This window comes from Lepisma saccharinum, chromosome 20 (genome assembly GCF_977018435.1).
Source record: "Lepisma saccharinum chromosome 20, izLepSacc3.1, whole genome shotgun sequence".
Classification (NCBI taxonomy): Eukaryota; Metazoa; Arthropoda; class Insecta; order Zygentoma; family Lepismatidae; genus Lepisma; species Lepisma saccharinum.
The window spans coordinates 29,640,569-29,663,151 of record NC_139248.1 but is presented as its reverse complement, the minus strand read 5'-3'; the positions used below and the strand labels follow the sequence as shown (position 1 = coordinate 29,663,151).

Here is a 22,583-nt window from a genome sequence, read left to right as displayed (position 1 = left end):
GTGTGGGGGTAACGCCCCACACTTTCTTGATCCCATCATGGTAGCTTAGCTGTGGAAATTTTAATAGGTAATGAATAGTAACGATACTTTTTTTTTGTATCGTTCCAGGGGGTGAGAAGTGAAAATGACAACCAATGCTGAAACGGCACAAAATGTGTGGTGGTACGCAGAATTGGGATCCATTATTGCAGTTCGACGACGGTTTCGTGCAGAGTATCACAGAGACCCTCCCGATGCCAAGAGAATCAAGGCGTGGAAAGCAGCGTTTCTAGAGACAGGATCTGTCGCTAAGAGGCATGGTGGTGGCCGATCACGAACATCTGAGGAAAACGTTCAGCACATTGCAGATGAATTTGCACGAAGTCCCAAAAAATCCGTTCGTACGGCGTCACGTGAGATTGTACGTACGAACGGATTTTTTACAATAATAGATCCCAATTCTGCGTACCACCACACAGTTTGAGCTTTTTCAGCATTGGTTGTCATTTTCAGTTTTCACCCCCTGGAACGATACAAAATAAACGAATCCTTACTATTCATTACCTATTTAAAATTTCCACAGCTAAGCTACCATATACCACCTACCACACTGTTCTTGCCTGTATATTATGTTTAATATAAGTATTTGAAATTAGGACGTTTCAATTCGGACACCCTGTATATTTTATCCTCGCAATTAGACGTGCGTACATATTTCATAATATGGGTCTCTGTTTTATAAATGACCATGAAATACTTGAAAACCTTTCCTATTTTAATTTGTGACATTTTCATAATTATTTGTAAGGTATGTATTTTTAATCACAATGTCATATCACTTTATAATAAAAAAAATGGACGAAAATGAGCCCCCAGCAATGTTTTGTCCATTCGAACACTGATATGAACAGACAGTCCAATTTATGAAACCAGCATACGCTACTGATTGTGTTACATTTTAGTCCTATGATGTTACCAGCTCTAAAGTAAGAAAGAGAGGGGGAAAGATGCATGCAAGACTCACACAGTGTTTTATTATTTTTTATTATGTTTTTTTCAATATTATTCTTAGTCAAGTATATTTACAGTCAAAACTAATTGCTTATCTTTGCTGTTATATCAAAAACTCTTCCGCTCAGAAAATTTTGGTGGGGGTGGGGGATTTTAGAACAAGATCGTTGGTGATCCTGTGATTTCGCAGCCTAGATGCATGCACGAAGCGAGAGGGAGGGCTCGAGGGGCTGAACCCCCCCCCCCGAAGTCCTACAAATAGCTATCTAATTTAAATAATGTATAGTGCTAATTGATTTTATTTTCTTTGCAGGGTTAAAGAACTTGTATAATAAGTTGTAATATATTGAGAAATTCATCTTCAGGGCTTCTCCCCCCACTTTTTTGCCTTTAGATGGCGGCTGCTGATAAGGGATGAGCCTCCCCCCGAAATAAAATTCTGGCTACGGGCCTGCCTAGATGCTATGGTAGATGTGCGGTTAGATGTACTTACTATTGTAAAGTTGCAATATTATGGTTCAAAGTAACGAAAAACTTCAACTCACCGGTAGACCCCCCCCCCCCCCCAACTCCCGGCCCGACATACAGCAATACAGTCGCCTACCAAGGCTGTCATAAGACGTACAGCTTGGTGCTTTTGGTTTATATTCAATTCTCAGAAGTATTCGAACCGTGCTGTATTCCGCAAGTTAACAATGTTTTCAAATGTTAATTCATTGTCTTACACCAGCGCCATTGAACAGCCATGATAAATCTATGTTTTAGAAAATAATATATACGTACGTATATTAAATGATGGATGATTCTTATAATGAAGAACATGTCTGAATGTGAGTTTTAAAAAAGGAAGGGGGGACATTTTCTCATCACGGCTGCAGTTCGATAAAATGTTGGGGCGCCGATTTAAAAGTATGGACGCTTCTGACCAAATCTGACGTCTGGTAGCCTTGCATCAATGGTTATTATTAAAAAATATTGCAGACGGCAGACTTCTGAAGCCTGCCTCTCCCCACAAACAAACCATTAATTTATACAAGGACAAAATCTGAAAAATCTTCAATATTATTTTAATAGATTTTTGTTGATTCACATTAAAATATTTCATAGTTCGAACCCTCCCCTCCTCCGCCGCCGCATCATAAAAAAAACTGAAAGGGTTTTATTTTAAATTATCCCATTTCTCGGCGACAATAGACTGAAACTCAGTATCTATAACGGCGTCAGGTCCAAGAGTTAAAGAGAAAACATAAAAGTCGATATCTTCCCGCACAGCTGGCCACCGATTCTTTCATCTTTTGTCGCGATGCAATCCCTATTAGTGACGTCACTGTCCCATTGTGTCAGCCCTTATGGGCCATCTGTCGAGTAAGTAATAGCGTAGGTCATTCTGCGAAACTTACTACTTCGTCGCTCGCCCTGGGACGGGACGTCGCGTTTTCAATCCCTCGACAAGTCTCGAGCAATTTGTACCTGTCTTTTAGCACCGTCTTGGGAACCGGAGGCCAAGCCTTGTAGGTATAGCACCAGTCTCTTATCGTTGTTCTTTGCGCAGTGCTGACGCTTGGTGGCAAGATTCGGAACTAGTCGCCGTGGCTCGGCGCTATTGTGTGGACGTGCGGTTAGCCCCTCGCTCCAAGTAATCTGGGTGAGTTTTTTTTCTGTCTCTCTCGCGTAGTTTGAGAAACAATTTTCTCTGGACGAAACTCTAATATGAATTTGAATCTCGCTTCGTCTTTGCAACAGCTGGGCTAGAAGCATTCTGCATGTTTTTTTTGTGGTTTAATGCTTGAGAGAATTTAATTTCGCGATCATGCTTGCTTTCCGCTTTATTTTTGCATGTTTTCTGCTGTTGACTAATTAATTATTCTTCTCATGTGGTCTGCGAATTTTCTTTGAGCTTTGTAAGAAGCATGATTTAGCTATAAAAGACAACAATTATGTTACCGTTAAAAGAGAATGCGGTTAATCTTGAAAATAATAAAAAAGCGCAAGAGAAATGATAAAAAAAAAAAATGTCTGGACATGCATTTTTCTCGTATTGTAGGTTACATCAGAATATATAAACACCTACAAAAAGTTTAGAATTAGTCTAGAAATTTATCCAGCTCAAATTTGAATATCAGATTAGTTCATATTACCGTTATAGAGCTGAGAAAACAACTAGCAATATTGTTGCAATTATACAAATTCTTTCCAATTCGAACAGTCCACAATTATTCATACAAAACATAATTATTGGCAAGAATAATTAAATTAATATTACACATAAAGGTAAGTGTTCTCCGTTCATTAAACGTTATACATTTGGCGATATAATTAGTCATAGTAATGGATTCACGTCTATTTCGTTACTCACATGATATGGTTACGATATGCAAGTGATGCAAAGAGAGTTTATTATTCTCTTTATGCATTGACACAATTTCATGTTGGAATATAGCCTTATTTAGTGTTAATGTCTTGTTTTTGTTTAAACCAAATTCATAGAACCCCGAGTTCAGATAATCAAGTATTACTTATTCATTATTTAGCATCCATGAGACATGCTCCGTGGCGAAGGGGTTAGCATACCGCACTACGACGCCAGGGGTCTAGGGTTCGAATCCCAGTCTGGGAATGTGTATTCTTTGTGTGTCTCCTCATCAATTTCATCATATCATCACTTACCCTCAAATCCGCGATTAGCCAAAAGTGGAAGAAAAGCGAAGTAAAATAAACCAAATCAATAGCAATTAAGGGTAACCATCGAAAGTAAAACAAATAGAATGTATGAATGTTAGATTATTTCATGAAACAAATGGTAGAATGTCAGTAATAGTAATAATAGAAAATAAAACACAAAACCAAAGTTAATGGTTTAATACAATACTGTATAAATGGTTTCCTCATAGCTGAATGGTTCGAGAGGGCAGAAAAAGAGAAGAATACATATTTCTTATTAAAGAGTGTTTACTTTCGTTACTATACACATCGCACCAGACCCGCACCAGGTTCATTACGATGACGCTACTTACTCTAGTGGGAACCGATATATTTCCAGGCTAACAAGGCGGTGGCGCCTGGAACAATTATCACGTCACTTCTCTATCTCTCAAGATTAACCGCTACGATGAGGATGTTGATGAACCTAACTGGAACCTTCGTTTGTAATGATTATCCACTATTATAAACTAATAACATAAACCAATTGTACTCCTATTATTATTAATAATATTTGCGGATACCATTCTGCTCAGTCCACCAGATGAGTGAATATCCAATATAACTGTTTTCCATTATTTTTTGTTTTTTGAATTTTATACAGTAAATGTACTGAAATGCTAATTTGTTATTAACTTTTAGACGCCTCACTCAAGAAACAGGTTTGCAAGTTAAGGGAAATTATAGTCAAGCTTATGTTGTGTGAGCTCTCACATAACAAATCTGTTGTTGTTGTTTTTTTTTGGGGGGGGGTTCTTTTGCATTCTTGCACTGCTTCCTTTAATGGTTGCTTTTTGAGTTTGTGTGTGTATGTGTGTGCTTGATTGTGCGTTCACGCTTCAGAAAACAATTATCAGATTATCGTAAATTTAAACACGTCTTAGAAAACTGTGTTCATGTTGCGTTCATAGCTATCAATATCTAAGTGGTTTTACCCGAGGTCATTAAGAACTTTCTTAGATATCAGATATCATCATCAATATCGTAATAATATGACTATGTTCATGAAATTAATCCACTTACACCAACTTCCTACATACGCACAGCGTATTTTTAAATTTTTGTTAACTCTGAATTGAGATTTTATGAACAGCAATTGTAAAACAATTAAGAAACACAGTTACTACGTCCATAGTAAATGACACGGATCCCTTAATTGTTTTAATATCCCCTGATTAAATTTAGTTTAATTTTAATAAACAATAATAGATACGTTGTTTACTTTTTAAACATCGGTAATTAATGTGTTTATTGTTCACTGAATTTCAATATCATATGAAAAATAATATTTTTTTGTCATAATTTTTAATTTCAAATACACTATTTCAAGTCATAACATTTTACATTTATTCTGAGATATAAATAAAAATGAATTATATAGTCAGAAAATATCCTTCCACTTTATCTTGTTGATCACAATTGCAATTGATTATGTAAAAAATCATATGATAAATTGTATGTAAACTGTCTTTAACAACGTAATTATTGTGTTTATAGAACATGGAAGTAATGCTCAAAATGAGTTAATTTTAAAATGTTCAGATTTTTCATTAGATTTTACTATATTTTTCCACTTCCTCTCATATCTCTCTCTCTCTCTCTCTCTCTCTCTCTCTCTCTCTCTCTCTCTCTCTCTCTCTCTCTCACACACACACACACACACACACACACACATGCAAACACACACACAATCTCTCTTTTCTCCATCTCTCTATTCGATCCGTCTATTTTCCTTCCCTTTCTCTTCTTTGTTCTCTATCTCTTTCTCTGTCTGTCTGTTTTCCTATTCAACCTTTATCTCTCTTCTTTACACTCTTTTTCCTTCAATTTTACTTTCTCTCTCACACACACATTTTGTTTCCTCCTTCTCTATCCTCTCCTCTCATCTTACTCTTTACTTTCTCTTCCACTCTCGTACTGTTCCCTTCTCTTTCTCTTCCTTCTTTCTCTTTGTCTTTCTCTCTCTATATATATATATTTCCTTCCTACTCTCTATTTCCTTCTCTTTCGGTCTTTTCTGCCCCATCTCTATCTTTTCTTCTCTTGCTCTTATGTCTTTTTCCTTCTTTCCCTCTTTCTGCGTCTTTTACCTTCTCGCCCTCTGTCTCCCCTGCCTCTCTATCAGTATCTCCCTTTCCAGCTCTACAGTTCCTAATAATCCCTGTCCTTTCCCACAATCAGCTTCAGATCCACCTGATTTACAATTATCCTCCTTAATCCTCTAATCTTCTTCCGCAACACCACCCATCCCTCTTCTTTGATATCCCTCTTATCTAAATATTCTCTTGGACATCCTGGTCTTCTGTCATCCTCTCAGCATGTCCTAGTCACAGCGTTCTTTGTGTTTATCTGATTCTAGCTACATTACCACCCTTCCATAATCTCTTATTATATTGATTGTATTATCCATTTCGTTGTCGCCTGGGGTCCCGGTTCCGATACCCGTTGAAAGTATAGGGTTTTTTAATAAGAACAATATGATTTTAGAATGAAATAAAATAAAACTATTTCAGATACAACCAAACTTTTTATAGAATTCGATGAACCCATTTTCGATGACTTTGTGCAATAACTCGGGCCTAATGTCACGAATGCAGCGTTCGATGTTCAATCTTAATGCATCAAGGGTCTGTGGTCTGTTTGCATAGACTATAGATTTCAAATAACCCCACAAAAACAATCTAAAGGAGTTAAATCACAACTTCTTGGAGGCCAACTAACGGTTGCATTTCTTGAAATTATCCTTTCACCAAACTGTTCTTGCAATACGTCGATAGTGACATTAGCAGTGTGACATGTGGCACCGTCTTGTTGGAACCACATTTCCTCCAAATCAATTTCATCTAAATTTGGCCACAAAAAATCTGTTAACATCAATCGGTACCGCTCACCAGTCACTGTAACTGCATCCTTCCTCGTTTTGGACAAAAAATGCTCCTATGATGCCACCATGCCATAAACCACACCATACAGTGACCTTTTGCGGATGCAAGGGCTTCTCGTGAATCTCTTGTGGATTGTTTTCACACCAAAAACGAGAATTTTGTTTGTTAACGAGAAGATAATTTCTTGCCCAAAATTATGATCAGTTTCAAGTTCAATAGAACGTCTATTTTCATTTTTTTCTTTGTATAATAACCAAACGTTCTTGAAGCGTGTATTTAGCCATGATGAATTGTCACAGTATACTAAACACGAATGACAACTAGTGACAGTTATAACATTTGAAGCATAGTTGCCAGTTCATTTCAAAATCATATCATTCTTATTGGAAAACTCTTCACATAGTGGGGGCCTCCCCCATGGCGCAGTGGTAGCGTCATTACCTTGTAATCGAGGGGTCCCGGGTTCGATACCCGGTGGAGGCACAAGTGGTTCGGATCCCACTTTAATCTGTAGGTCCAGTCCCGATTAGCCTTACTGTGCATAAAGTGGACTTAAAACACCAACTCAAACCAACTCTTCACATAGTGGTTCGGATATCACAAACAAAACAAAACGTATTCTCCATTCATCAATATTTCAAACTGGTTTGCCTGAGTTCATTAACATCGCATATTCGAATAATTTTAGTCATATTTCTGACATGTATGAATAAATTATCTTCACAAGAATCTTATATTTTAAGATTAGTGATTATTGTGTATTTTACTCTTTATTAACTGAAATTTTGGAAAATGTATTATGACAAGCTAACAAACGCCATGGGTGTCTCTAGAATTTTTTTTAGAGGGGCCATGCCGTATACGTAACATTGAACAGTAGAAAAAATAATCATAATTAAATAACAGTATTTTTAAGCTAATGGTAATAGTAAACTATTATTTTATATTGGCCATCTCTTTTATTGTTATTATTATTATTGAAGATCTAGCTCTGCACATCGCAACATGCAGTGAAGTCATGTGGGTATGCGGTTGTAGGGCCCTACACATTCAGACTCCCAGTCCTTTTGTGAAGGTGGTGTTATCATCATCACGCTCCGGTTAACTTTACCCCCCCCCCCCCCATGGCTGCCCCCTGGTATCCTTTTATTACTGACTTGGTTAACCCCAGGGCCACCGAAATCACCTACTCAGGAAAAGCTGGGTCTCCCGCGTGGCGGTCAGATGTCATACCCACTAGACCGCTGCCGCTCTATTCATAATACAGTATTATTATTTCCTTTCGGAAAGTCTTCTATCAGATGAGTGATTGTCCAGCACAAGTGTTTTTCTTTATTTTTAATTATTTATAACATTTCATACATATACAGTTAATATTCTGGAATGCATAGCCACTCTGTTTTGTTACTAACATTTACACCTGACAGGTCCTGATTAAACTTTCTGTGCGTAAAGTCAGCTTAAAACAAAAAAAAAAAAACTCATTTCCAACGCTGGACAGGACTGAGGAAAAAAAAGTATCTTCTCAAACAAGAGACGAGATGAGATTCTCAAGTCGTGCTAATCATCATCATCACCATCATTGTATCTGTCGGTTTTTGTATTTTGAGAGTTTCAGCCTTTTGGACTATGCCTCTGTATTTATATTTGAATTTGTCATTTCATCTTGTCGTTTTTTCTAGAGTCGATTGTCATATCCTACAACTGTCGTAGGGATTTAGGTGTGGGTTGAAAAGTCGGTTCTGTTTGTAGAAATTGAATTGGATTATAGTCCGGAGGGTTGAGTTTTGTATTTAGTGTACTTCTGAATTTAGGTATGTTCAATGGAGTCTTGGCTTTTGTGTATGTGTCGTGCAGGTTGGACTTGGCCAATAAGATGTATAGTTGGATCAAAGTAGTGCGGTAGCATCGCCCAAACTTTTTTTGTCCTTGTTCTTTGCATGAATTCATACAGCGTAGAGTCGTACATTACTAGTGTACCTGCCAACTCCCGCAATAATCGGGATTGAACATAGAATATAGGGGGGGATTCTCTGTACCGGGACATGAACAGGAATTGCTCATTGAAGGTAACCTTTACGGTAAGAGTCTCTTGGTCATAGTAGAAATGTTGATACGTTCTTGTAATTAGACGCGTCGTATTATTGTACTATTAATATTAACTTAATAATACTCAGCGGTGAACGATGAGACTCGGTGAAGTACACAAGACTCCTCTCAGGTACAGGGATAGTGTTAGGCAAGGACAATATTCACAGCACAGAGAAATAAAACCACATTACTGCAGTATGTATAAACTGAAAGGTTTTATTCTTTATTTATTGCAATTATAATGCAAATATACTTGAGACGAAGGCGAGGATTTCGGCATAAACTCAATGCGTGGCTATCGGCATGCCTATGATCACATAGACCTAGCTTGCGCCCCGAACTACCATACCAAGATGGATGCACAACACCGAGGAGTTCTTTTTAAGTTTAAAAGCTTCGTCGATCCGTGGTGAAAAAGTGTGATGATTTCTTACGCGATATCCTCGCTTTTATACTATTTTCGAGAACACAGATTAAAGTACAGATGAATCTCTCACTATCTACAAAAGGATACTATCAACAAAACTGACATCTATACATCTTTAGAAATACAAATTCGTATAGTACACTCTCGCAAACATGAAGATACATTAAACTACTCATAACAGAGCATAAAACACAATAAACATTAAACAAAAGATATACATTACAAACAGGGTGCAATATTACATATAATAACACAACATTTACGTGTCCTTTCATAAAAGTATAATATATCAGTGACATATTTTAAAGTTGTGACGTCACATAAAAATATGGATCATATCAATGTATTGCCAGAATGAACTTTAGACAAACTGATAAACATAACGTAAAATGGCTATGGATCAGATTGGTGAATTTTGAATACCAGATTTTTGTGTTCTTGCATCCAAACTGTAAGGATATAAACATCAAAATACATAAACATATTTTTTGTACTCCATGGTGCAACAGCCCTCTAGGAGCCAGGGGCTGCCAGAGTGTATTTTTCATAGGGTGACACGTGGTCATCACATCGAGTCCCGTCGCTGCTGTCTTCTGACTTTCGAGACAGTATACAAGCATCTAAACACCAAAAATTTGAGAATATCAGAAAACACCGAAGTACAAAAATAACAATAATCACGAAACGATAAGCAAATAAATTTTCTCGAAAAATTGGATTTATGAACATGCAAATACAAACATTTTTGTTTAATTCCAACATCTCTGACAATCTTGAGTATAGCTTGGCAGATGAAAATTTCCATTTATAGTTTAAATGAGAATTCTCGTGGACAAGTTGACAGCGTTACCAGTGTAACTGTCAATACATTCCTCCTTAGATATTACGATGTTAAAATTGGTGAAAATACATATTCTCAGAAGAAGTGAAACGAGTGCTTTATATTCTCTAAAGGAATGGTTTTCAACCTTTGTGAATCCGCGGTTCGGTAATTTTTTTTTTAAGTCGATGCCCCAATCCCAACAATTTCACTCGTAAATAGCTTTATTTTTTTTAACTATATACGTTAAAGGAGGAATTTCCCCACCAACGATTTTGTCCTAAATTTTCCCCCCACCAAACTTTTCCGGGGGCAGAGCTTTTGATCTAACAACAAAGGTAAACAGTTTTGAAGTCGGATAATAACTTTGCCGGAACAATATCGAAAACACACACAAAGAATGAACAACAAAGAGCTCCATCTATAAGGACACTGAATCCAGCAATCCCCAGAACATAGTAATTAAGTCAGCTTTTAGATGTGGATTTTACATAGGAAACTGTGTATTATCTTCTTAATGTCTCTTAACTTTTGGCCCTCCCAGTAGTCAGTTATATCACTGTTCATAGCATTTGTAGCATATTAAAATCTTCAATTTGTAATCGAATTTTGAATGAAGGACAGTCCGTATGTTATATATTTTATAATATCATTTAATTATTTAATAATTTGCATATATACTGTATATAGTATGCCTGCTGTCTGTCGAATCCCCCCCCCACCAATCTGCAGTGATTTCACACCCTGCTGCAAGTCTATTCATCCTTCCGGCTCTAACTTGAGAAAGACCCGGCCTTTAAAATACAAATTTTTGAGGCTGCGCTTGAGACAGTTCCCTCTCAAGGGCTTTGATTTCTCACTAGTATTGGCGAGAAAGGATATCCTCTTGAAGCTGGTGAACCTCGAACGAAAGGTGATCTTTCCAGGTGGTTGCCAACTTGGGCTGGAAGTCGTAAACATCAGAAGAACCTCTTGCTGCCCTCTATAATTGAAGCCAGAGCCCGGTACGGGGCTTTTTATTATTATTATTTTCTTTTTAGAAAAAGCTGGAAGAGCATTTCAAGTTAACAGAAAACTTATCATTTTTATTGTTATTAACATAATTGAAGCTCAGTTAGTTATTATTTGAACAATAATAATAATAATAACCAAATCAAATCCGGCATACGTGGCGGAGTGGTTAGAACATCGCACTACGACGCCAGGATTCTCCGATTCGATTTCCGCCCTGGGCAAGCACGTTTCATCAATTTCATCATATCATCACTCATTCTAATCTTCGCGATTATCCAAAACTGGCAGAAAAACGAACTAAAATAATCAAAATCAATCAATCAAAACCAAACTAAAAACTGCTGTAGAGATCGAAAAAAAATTGAGTATTAAATACAGGAACCAGGTTATACCAGTTTCATATTCTACGACGTGAATCGAAGATGAAATGGTTTCACAGAGAGGTCACACAAACCTTACGAGTAAAATTTACCCCATACTTTTAAAGTTATTTTCTTGAACGAGGTGTATAAAAGTTAATAACAAAATAGAATAACTGTTAGTGCACTTCAGCACACTAACCGTATGAATGTAAAAAATATAGTTGTCCTGGTAATCACTCATCTGGTTGATCAACTAGAATGGTCTCCCCATGGAGTAATTGATTTGAAATAAAATCGACCCATCGTAGCGCGTAAATAATAATTGACATAAAATAACCTAATACGAAAATAGGGATGTTTATTTTCAGGAATTGTTGCAGATGGCTTAAGCTTCCTCAAAGAAAATTGATTCCAAACTTCCTTGGTAATGCACTAGTTGCTACATCAAACAGTACATAATATTGACGATTCCTTAAAATGTCTGACACAATTTTTGCACAAATCTTTAAAAAAATATTAGATAGTTTTAAAAATGCCCTTTTATGTAAAATTACTACAAATATGTAGAATGGGTTCAAAAATAGAAAAAATAATAAATATTGTGAGAGACTTTATGGGACTTAATACGCTGAAACAAAATATTAATTACATATAAATACAGAAGACATATGCGCTCCTACACTTCAAGATATTAATATCACATTTATTACATAGACAGGTTCTATATATCTTAGCTAAGTTGGCAATACTTTTATACTTGCATGGCATCTTTGTCAACCCATATAACTGATATTTTCTCCAAGTAGCGATAACAGTGTTTATCTCTTATACATGTTAATAATAATCCAAGTAGCAATAGATATAATAGGAACATGTTCATATCTGCAAAATGTTTAAAATTGTATGATTACGAAGGATATAAAAGCTGTTGAGATAGATTATATATTAAATTAACGTTTTTTCTATGTCATGGTTCCAAAACTAAAATCCAGTTGTGTTTATTTGTTATCAACGCCTATTATGTATTATTATTATTATTATTATTATTATTATTATTATTATTATTAGATTGTATTGTTAACATGTGTAAAAGATAAGCATTGTTACTTGTAGCAGATATCAGTTTTACGTGTCTTGATAAAAATACTGTAGGGGTATTGAAACGTTGACATTTTAAGAAATATTATGCTTGTCTATGTAATATAAGTGGTTTTTTTTAATTTAATTATATGTATGTGCAAGAAGCAATGCGCGCCATTTAAAGGATGTGCTTGCTCTCTTAACTGTTCAAAACGCAAATAATATAAGAACAAGGAAAACATTGCAATTTACCCTTCAAGCCGGTCCCCGTGGCGGAGTGGTAATCACATCGCACTACGACGCCAGGGGTTCCGAGTTCGAATCCCGGGTGTTTGTGGGTGTCCATTCATCAAATTCATCACATCATCACTCATCCCCATCATCGCAAATTAACCAAAAGTGGCACAAAAAGCAAAGTAAAATAAAGCAAATTTATTTATTTTCACCTATAACAGAGCTTTAGCTCCAATTACAATAGGCTTACATATATTATAAGCAATTAAAAAATTACAATTTCAACAATACATAACAAAAGAAGAAGAAAGAGCAAAACTACACTAATAATTGCGTAAAGAATACTAGCACAAATTTTATAGAAAACATAAATCTAAAGTGACATTTACAGAAGTATAACAAGATACATATCTGTATGCAGACATTCATAACTATATACATATATACGAGTATACTCATATATAAACAAATATACACACATATGAGCATAATTATATTTACACACATACTCATGTACACAGAAAGCATCTATAATTGTTTGATTTGTTCATGACGTTCTTCGAAGGACAGACAGGAGCTGCTTGAATGGCATAACGAAATCCAAGTCTCCACCGTTTCTGACTATTTCATTGTATTCAATTCATAGTCTTAGAATGGGCGAGTTCTTGTGTACTCTTGAGTGGGATTTGCCGTAATAAAAAGGCTGCCTGAACCGTAACATGTCCTTCTTAGGATTAAAGTATAATGTTTGGAGCAGACTTGGACTGTCGACCAGCCCGTTGACTAACTTATATAAAAATAATTGATATGATACCACTCTCCTTTTGTACAAAGCTGCAAGATCGAATTCACTGAGTAGTTGTTTATATGATACCTGATCGTGAATAGATGATCTTTTGTATTTTTTGTAATACAAGTAACGTACAAATTTCTTATGAATTCTTTCTATCTTTTTGCTATTACATTGTGTGTAAGGTGACCAGACTACACTTGCATATTCTAATTTGATTCGAACAAGGCAATTAAACAGGCTTGTCAGTGCTCTTTCACTATATATGTCCTGTGAATTTCTAATTAATTAATCAATTAATCAATTTACCCTTCAAATACGCATTTCATGTGTGATGTTTAGGTGTAATTTGAATCAAACTGTTCTCCCCTTTTCTGCATCCCCACAAAGTTATTCTACCAACCATGTTGTTTTTATTGTTTTATTATCTGACAGGTCACTAATAACCTTTTTTAATGAATATAACTTTCTAACGTTTGTAGCTGGAGCTTACTGTGAACATTTGGAGGGCAAGAAACAGAGGAATCAAATCAAAGGGAATGTCAACAATTAGAACATTCAAATTTTCAACGACATATTTATGTAATGTGTATATTGAACAGCTAAAAACTCCTATGTTTGATTTTGGACTTATTATGTAGAGTCTCAGATAGTCTTCAACAGAGGTATGAAGGCAACTCGATTGGGAATTGTATAATGTGGTAGATACAATTAGCCGTTCTTGCAAGCTGATCTCTCCATGATAGGATTTCCCTATTGGTAAAAGTGATCTCATTCGATCAGTCAATTGGGTCACAGATATAAATTTGAAGATTTTCAAGATAATTACTGATTTATGTTTAATCAAAGAAAATTCCACTCGTACATATATTTTTCTTTACTTTCGTGGTTTTTCTTTCTTTTTTAGAGAGAGAACGAATAACAATTGGTAGCCACTGGCGTACTCAAAGGGGAAGGGGGCTGAAGGGGCTACTGCCCCCTCCGAAATTTCTCATGAAACCAGAATGGTAAATGCAAACACCCCTTAAAATAACCCCCGATTGGCATTTTTGAGAGTAGAAAGTTCTAAATATACGAAATAACATATTGTGTGTACCGTCTCCTAGAAAACAGATTTGTACTATCCACCTTTACAATTTTAGCCCCTCCCGAAAAAAATATCCTGCGTACGCCAGTGTTGGTAGCCCATATTTAGTCAATTTTCTCTGCCAACTAGAGTGCATGACTAAAATTGCAGCAATTTTAGTCACGAGTCCCAATATCTAAACTTGTTCTTCTAACCACCTTGCAGGATGCGATGGACCTGTTCCAGTTACCTGAATCCACGAGCAACCAGGAACCTCAGGTGCCCGGGCGTCGAACCCCGCTCAGCCAGGTCGGGCTCTCCGGTTTCTACTACCAGTGCCCTCAGCCAGGGATCTCCTCGAAGTGCGAGGAAGGGAAGTCGGATCTAGCCACCAGGCAAGACGAGAACCAACCCGAATCCGGAAGGCCTCGTTCTCTGGGAAAGAAGAACCGTCAAGGGAAAACCGTGAGGTTGAACATCAACGCAAGGGAACGCAGAAGAATGCACGATCTGAACGACGCTTTGGACGAGCTACGCAGTGTCATCCCCTACGCCCACTCGCCATCCGTCAGGAAACTGTCCAAGATCGCGACTCTACTGCTGGCTAAAAACTACATTCTGATGCAGGCGAATGCCTTGGAGGAGCTGAGGCGCATCATCACCTACCTGCAGCAGGGGTCGTCCCTCCCGCTGCCCCCTTTCGAATTCCAAGCTGCCGCAGCTGGTTTTCCCAGCGGCACTCAACCGCCGGTCCATAAGATGCCTGGCTACAAGCCCACTACATGAACCGTGTTCATAGAAAAATGTTGCCAGGTCAATATATGTAACTATCCCTGCTGTATTCGGGAACTATGCTTAGTACAAACATTACCTCACCTGATATCTTTACCAAGTTTTTATTTTAGAATTGGCAATTACCATGCTATTGTACAGGTAATATTGAGTTTTGAGTGTTTTCTACAGGTGCTGTGAATTGTTGTCCAAGGGCAAGTTCTTGATGTAAGTTAACATACGTCCATGGTAGATCTGTATGTAGTAGAGTGAATTTCAGCAAAATCTATTCGTGTTCAGTGCTAGCAAGACAAATCCAGCTGCAAATGTTACACCAAAATAGTATATTTGCTCGTTTCTGTGTTTGTGAGCTATTTGCATTCTATAGACCTTAACATTTCTGCAAGATAAACGTCATGTTGTTTTCAGTGTTCAACTACAACAAAATTATTAGCTTTATTTTTACTTGCCTACCACTGTACTTTTCATGAGAAAGTACATGGCTTCGAACCAAGGTGAAATGTACACAGGTGACACCGTTTGTTTACAAGTTTTTAAATAGTAGGGCTGATTTAAGTTGTTTGCGACTTGTTTGTTTTTTGTATGATGATACCGATAATTCCAAGTTTCAAGGTTAAATAGTTATGATTTTAACACAATTATAAGGCATCAGATGTAGTTTGCTGCCTGCTACATTTGAACTCAATGTGATGTTGTTCAAGAACGTGAGGACTTGTGTTTATGGCATGTTGTTCAACAAGAATCTGTAAAGAAACTGGCAAATTATAGGTTAGCTTTCCGGTTGCCACAACATTTATAACAGTGGTGGCAGTAGGAAATGGGCACAGTGAAAAGTTCTTTCCCTACCGCCCCCTTGCAAACGAGAAAAACTGGGATTAAAGATGGCCGTGGTACATTAGATATGACTTCCATTCTACACCAAAGTAACACAATTTTTACAGAAATCATACTTCGCCATTTCGTGTTTTGATTAAATTTGGCGAGGTTACTTATATCCTTGTAGAATTAAAAAAATCCAAGCAATAGGTTAATACGTGAACTAGTTTTGAAGTTACAGTCCCTTGAATTTGCGAAATTAACAAACAATATGCTAAAATTACTTGAGTTTTAAATGTAATTTTAATAAATGTAGTTTACTATTTTTTTGGTAAAAGGGTCTGTAACCTCAAATCCAGTTGCCACATCAACCTAAGGATTTGATGTTTTCCTTATAGCATATGCATGATGTTATTCGGTGTACTAAATTCCAAATACAATCTGAAAAGGTCAGTTTGAACCTCCCGTTCTGGCTCCTTTTTGGCGTCATTACTATTTTGTAATTATGGAAATAACAGTTGGTGGCAGACTTGGAAAATATAGATTATAAGGATTCCTTGCACGCAGTTTGTGCAAATCGATGGAAGCATTGAAAGAAACTGAGGATTACCGAAGTGGTTTTCTGAATAGTGTTATAATTTTAAGTCTCGTGTAATTAATTTCCTACATTGGTATTAACGTTGATTATCCTTGTAAAACCTTGATTGATAGAAAAAGACACATCAGAATTTTAAGAGTATACAAATTTGTAGATCGTCCAAACTATGTCCGACGGGTTCAGGTCTATGTATTTCACCTTGTGATCATTTCACCTTCAGAACAACCTGTTGAATCTCAGCCATAACGTAATCGCCAAACTATTCAGTCAAGTTTTCTTGCAGTAAGCTGTAGTTTCCACAAGCTTTGTGGATTCAGTGTATGCGTCTCAGTCATCTTTGGATCACCCCTTCCTTTACTCAAGTAAGATGCACTATTTCTAATATGACCCGAAGAAAGACCGATTTTAACAAACAATAATAACTAGTAAGAAAATACTGTAATCTTAACCATGTCTGTTATGATTTTTCAAACCAAAGAATTGTACCTATTAAACATTGTGTGTTTTCATCATTTATTAAATTATAATGTCTAACCTAACATAGGTATACTTAAAAAAATTTCAATATCATTAATTCGTGGAATGTAAATGAGAATTTCACTAAAGCAGCGAACCGCTAAAATTAGATGTTGGCGAAAATATTATTTAATTCTCTTCAACTTACAATAAATATTTTAATTTTACTTTTGTTGATCTAGTGTTATGTTACTGACTTCACTCCAAACCTAGTACTGGGTCAACGCAAGTCAAATTACCTAAACATTTTCCTGACAATTAGTCAGAACTTTTGAAATTTGAAGTTCGTCTCTTGCTTCTGATAAAACAGCAGTTCTTTCATTTTCATTTGTTAATTTATTTTGAGTTTCTAAAGGAAGCTATTTTCTGTGAAAGTACACTGTAGTTTTGCATGCATGGAAAGTTAGCCTACACATGCGTTTAACGATTAGCTATTCATCAAAATATAAATTGTCTTCAAATGTACGTACATTCTTGGTAATCCTTGGAAGAATTTTATTGTATTCATATTATCATGCAGTCGTGTTTCATTTACGTTAGTTTACTGCCAAGTGAACTAATGAAAAAGATGTCTGGTATCTAACTTTGACATACTCATAGCAATAAAATGTGAAAACGACTGAGATAAATATATATATAAAGCATTTATTCAAAAGATGATACGTATTGGAACAATTGATTCAATACATTCGTCGAAAGTATTTTTTCCAAATATTTAACCCAAGGAAAATGAGTATTGCGACTGAGTGGAATGATATGTTTATAAAAGCCAAGGAATCAGATTGAAGGACTTATTTGAAAATTCTCTTTACATCATTGTGTGTAGGATTTAATAGTGATAATGTGATATTTTTTCTTGTACTAAGCGAACATGTTTAACTAAAAATATATATATACACCTGGCAACGTAATTGTGATGTGTATGTGTAGCGTAGTGCTCGCTGGTGTGAATTTGCTACAACCAAGATGTGTTGTGTAGTTTTATCAGTATATGCTCACCCGTCCGGTGATTGAGGAGAACCTATTTATTAACGTAGCTATGCAAGAAATCTACTTCAGTCGTTTATGGAACGTCTCTATCTTTATACTAGACTGCAACAATATTCTTCATACATTTTTAGTAGATGTATACCTACTTCAAGTGAAACGAATAAAGAACTAGCTAATTACATTGTGTGTATTGTTTGTGTAGCTTTAATTCCTGACTAATCGAACTAGATGTGTGAACGAGAAGACTGTAGTTCTTCTTTGATTTTACTCAGATAATGATAAAATTAAGCGCTAAGTGGTAACATTTGAATCAAAGTTTCCGTTCAAACCTCCCACATTCAATTCATCATTGGTAAAAGGTTATGAAACATAATGGAATACGAGTGGTACTAGACGAAAGAGAAACTCAAAGAATTTTATTGTATGACCTCGAAGTTCACCGTTCTCTCACTATGCAGCGCCACAATCGCATAAAGCACAATGGCGACTCCGGAGTAGCGCGCACAACCTGTAATCTTTTACAGCGCAAAGAAATTACCGGAGAGAATATGGAGGTGAAGCACCTGATGGAAATTCTTTGAGTTTCTCTTTAGTCTAGTACCACTCGCATTCCATTAAGTTTCATAACATTTTAGCAATGATGAATTGAAATGTGGGAGGTTTGAACGGAACACGCTGTATAACCGTTGTGCAGAGTCATGTCTAGTGAAAAGTACAACTGAGTCAACTAAGAGATAATGCTACCTAGAACAGAGAGGTTTCCTAAATATCAGAAAGTGTATTATTCAATTACACATTTGAAAATTAATTGATTGATTTTAGAAAATAATGTTAATATTTTTTCTTGTTCAATTTATAGTTTAATGTTCCAATAAAATGTTAAGGCTTTTAAGTAATTTAAATTTATTTTTATATAAAAAAAACTGAAATTCAGCAGTAACGAGTTGATGGCGAATGTGTCCTGGGTTGGACCCAAAAAAATATGGTAAGCCTAACTATGTGATGACGTCAAGTTGAATATCATTCATTGCTTGCTTTATGCAGACTTGTTTTCTTTTTCTGCACATAATGCCATTTGACAACTGATATTTTTAACCTCTTTGGAGCTGAAACTCTTTCTACAGAAACAAAACTATTGATGCGTAACACTCTCCTCTAAATATAGAATTGTAGAAAGCCAGAATTCATAACCTCAGTGACCGGCCGTTGCTCTCTCAGGCATTCAAGGAATGTCATGTCAGTAATTAACAAATCTTCCTGGTTTATTCGAGTTAAGGTGCTGATCAAAACTGGTATTGGAGGGCAATAACCAGGGAGTCGGAAGAAGGAATAAGTGAGAGAGCAACGGGTTGAGAGCAGTGGCGTAGCGTAATTCTATGAAAGGTGTAAGGCCTCCTTAGATAAACCTGACCTGAATATTGGATAAAGAAAACCTAAAAACATTTTAACTAAATAGAATCTATTTGAATCTGTCATGTATGGGCACACTCAATTTCAAACACAAAATGCACACACTCTATGTTAACAATAATAGCATATTACTTAATGAAAATTCTCATTTATACTGTAACTCGATCCGACGATCCTTTAATCTGAACACCTCCATCACGTCGTCGTAGAATCGGGAGTATCTGGTCAATGTCTTTGGCAGCTCCTTTTCAATGGATATCAGTCCCAAGTCAGATTTCCGTGCCTGAGTCTGTGTGCTGCGTTGAAATGTATGAATCCTCTTCAGTGCAGAAAACGACCTTTCCACCGACGAGCTTGAGGCAGGAACAGTGAGGAACAATTCTGTTAGTTTGTACCCTTGTTCAACAGCTTCATTCAAATGGGTGGTATGCAAGTACTCATTAAGTTCAAACACACTCTTTAATTGATATTCGGCTTCTGAATAAATTACCAGTAGCTCAACTTTCAACTGGTAGCAATTGAAACATTTTGCGTACAGCTTAGTTAAGGACACAAACTCTTCTTCTGGAAAGGTCATGTCATATTTTTATTATTTTTCTTTAACTAAAAAAAACTAAAAAAAGGCATTTGTGGGAAATGCGTAGAATACAATTTGCAAATGCAAGCAAATGCATTCGAGAATATTACTTATTATCATGGTTACGATATTTGCGCAAATTTTGAAAAGCATATCAAGCAACTTAGTGAAAGGAAAAGGTAAAACAAAAATCTGTAAATCATAAAGCTAAGTATTATGCACGCGCCAAACTTTGCGGGCGCTGCCAGATCTAGGATTGTCAGACATTCCTCTTTTATCGTTAACTTCGCTGCTTCTAATGGAGGTAATATCCAACATTAAACCATCTCGTTTGTGAACTTAATAGTTAGTTTAGACATTAAAAATGACACCCGTTTTGTTACACCTCCCATCAAGCATTGTTGAAACAACGCGGGAGTCGAATTTCTTTGTTCTCTTCCGACCGTGGCAAGCATATGAGTCATACGCAGCGGCAACCATGCCAGCGTAAGATTCGCCTGCCTGAGGACAGAAATTCTCGCCAGTTAGCACCCACTCGTAATGCGCATTACATCTGTCCCAGAATCGGGGTGCCCTGTCATTGGTTGAGAAGATACTACGTAAGCAAACACACCCGCCATGGGCAAGTTCAAATCATTTCTTCCATTCACCGACACGTAAGTCCTCTGAAGAAGCCTTACAGAGAAACAACTCGAATCAAAACAAGTCCTCAATTGTTTCGTTAAAAGTTCTACTTGCAGTCTGATATTTCTGTGTGTTTTCAAGCGATAAATACGGGAATGAAATAAGTTTTCTTCAATAATTTCAACTTGTAAGGTGGACTTACAAGCCTTCCGTGGGCACTACGCCGCTGGTTGAGAGAGGTCTTTTGTCTTGAGTCTTGGAACGAGAAGCAACTGGGGAGATTGAGCGATCCAGTACAGTCTGGTTCTAAGAGCTTTCTGCAGGGAACTTCATAATCGATGATAGACAGGTATTATCCTATTTCAACCATGTTCATCCAGACTTGAACTTATAAAATCCAAGTGATTGTGTTTTGCCATTTTTATGTGTGTAGCAGAGCCGTGGCGTGCATGTAACCGATGTTACCACAGGTAACAGCAAAATGTGAAGAATTAAAAAGTTGTTTTAATAAAACAACAACAACCTTGTCAAATAGCGTTGCCGTCGAGCAGATATTGCAGAGGACATTATTCCTGCAGCCGACATGAGCGAAGTGAGAGGCTGTTTTGCTATCCTGAAGAGGTTACAAGGAGTGAGGGCCCCGATGCAAGGGGAAGAGGGTGGAATGACTTTCGGACAGTATGCTATGGGGTTATTCATATGCCTGGGCATGGGCCCAGTTACCGGTCAGGCCTGCCGGCACTGGCAAGTGTTGTCAGATTGGATTGGCAGAAAAGAGCTAAACTCCACTTAAAATGGGGATACTATTTCTCTGAAGCAACTAGAGGTAGACTGCAAAGCCAAGGCTGGATTTAACTACAACTGAGACCGGTTAGGTAATAGACGATAAGATAGTTCCTTGGTGCGATTCGTGATATGGACAAACCTTGCTCCAAAATACTAAAGCCCCTATCACACGGAACTGGATTTCTAGTTAGAATGCCCTAGTTGGCGCTGAACTAACTTTCTAGGTAGCAATCATGGCCGCCTGGCTGACTGCTTGACTGGTTTGGAGGAATAGGACATGTTCTAATTGCTACTTGCTTTCCTCGACTGGATTCGGTGGAACAGCCAATCAGAGCAAAGCTTCGCCTTGTGAAGATAATCTGTGAGTGTGCAAAGGAGCGTGTTTGTCTGTGGTTTCCGAGTGTTACTCCAGCAATGTATAACGTATACAGCATGAAAGGCGCGTTGAGTTACACCATCTATGGCGAGTGCACAGTGTTTACATTTGAAACAACTAAAATGTGCTTCCATGCGTGTACAGTAAACGTTGTAAAGTATGTATTTAACCAGCGCCATTGTTTTGTACCTAATAACGTTTTTTACGAAACGTTATTCCTCTCGGTTGAATAGTTATCGGCTTTTAAAAATGTGAAGTGATACATTGTTTACTTCTCACGCGGCCGCCATTACAAGTTCCCTCGTGTGGGAACAAAAGTCTATCGACAAGTACGCTGATAAGTATCGTGTGAGGCGAAAACTAGCAAATTGATATCAAGTCCAGCGCCAACTAGGGCATTCCAACTAGAAATCCAGTTCCGTGTGATAGGGGCTTAAGTTGGCAACAGTAGTACGTACAGCTGGAGTTCCCTTCCACAATTTAAGGAGCAGAATTCTGTCGTCTGCCACTGCACGAATGTCCAAACTGACCCGAGAAATGTGTGGTTCTTTTTCTTCCCCTTTCCACCTCATTTACAAAGAAATAAATGAAGAATTGACAATGCTCGACCACTATTCGTTGGATTTTCGTGGAACTGTC

The 22,583-nt window shown here is 37.0% G+C and overlaps 1 protein-coding gene across 1 annotated transcript; it reads left to right on the top strand.

Moving 5' to 3' along the window:
* Positions 1 to 2,579: 2,579 nt before the first annotated feature.
* On the top strand, positions 2,580 to 16,333 carry Oli (basic helix-loop-helix family member olig). The gene is made up of 2 exons (XM_083141865.1): positions 2,580 to 2,635; positions 14,685 to 16,333. The coding sequence occupies exon 2, from the start codon at positions 14,691 to 14,693 to the stop codon at positions 15,243 to 15,245; it is 555 nt and encodes a 184-aa protein (XP_082997991.1). The 5' UTR covers positions 2,580 to 2,635; positions 14,685 to 14,690; the 3' UTR covers positions 15,246 to 16,333.
* Positions 16,334 to 22,583: the final 6,250 nt, after the last annotated feature.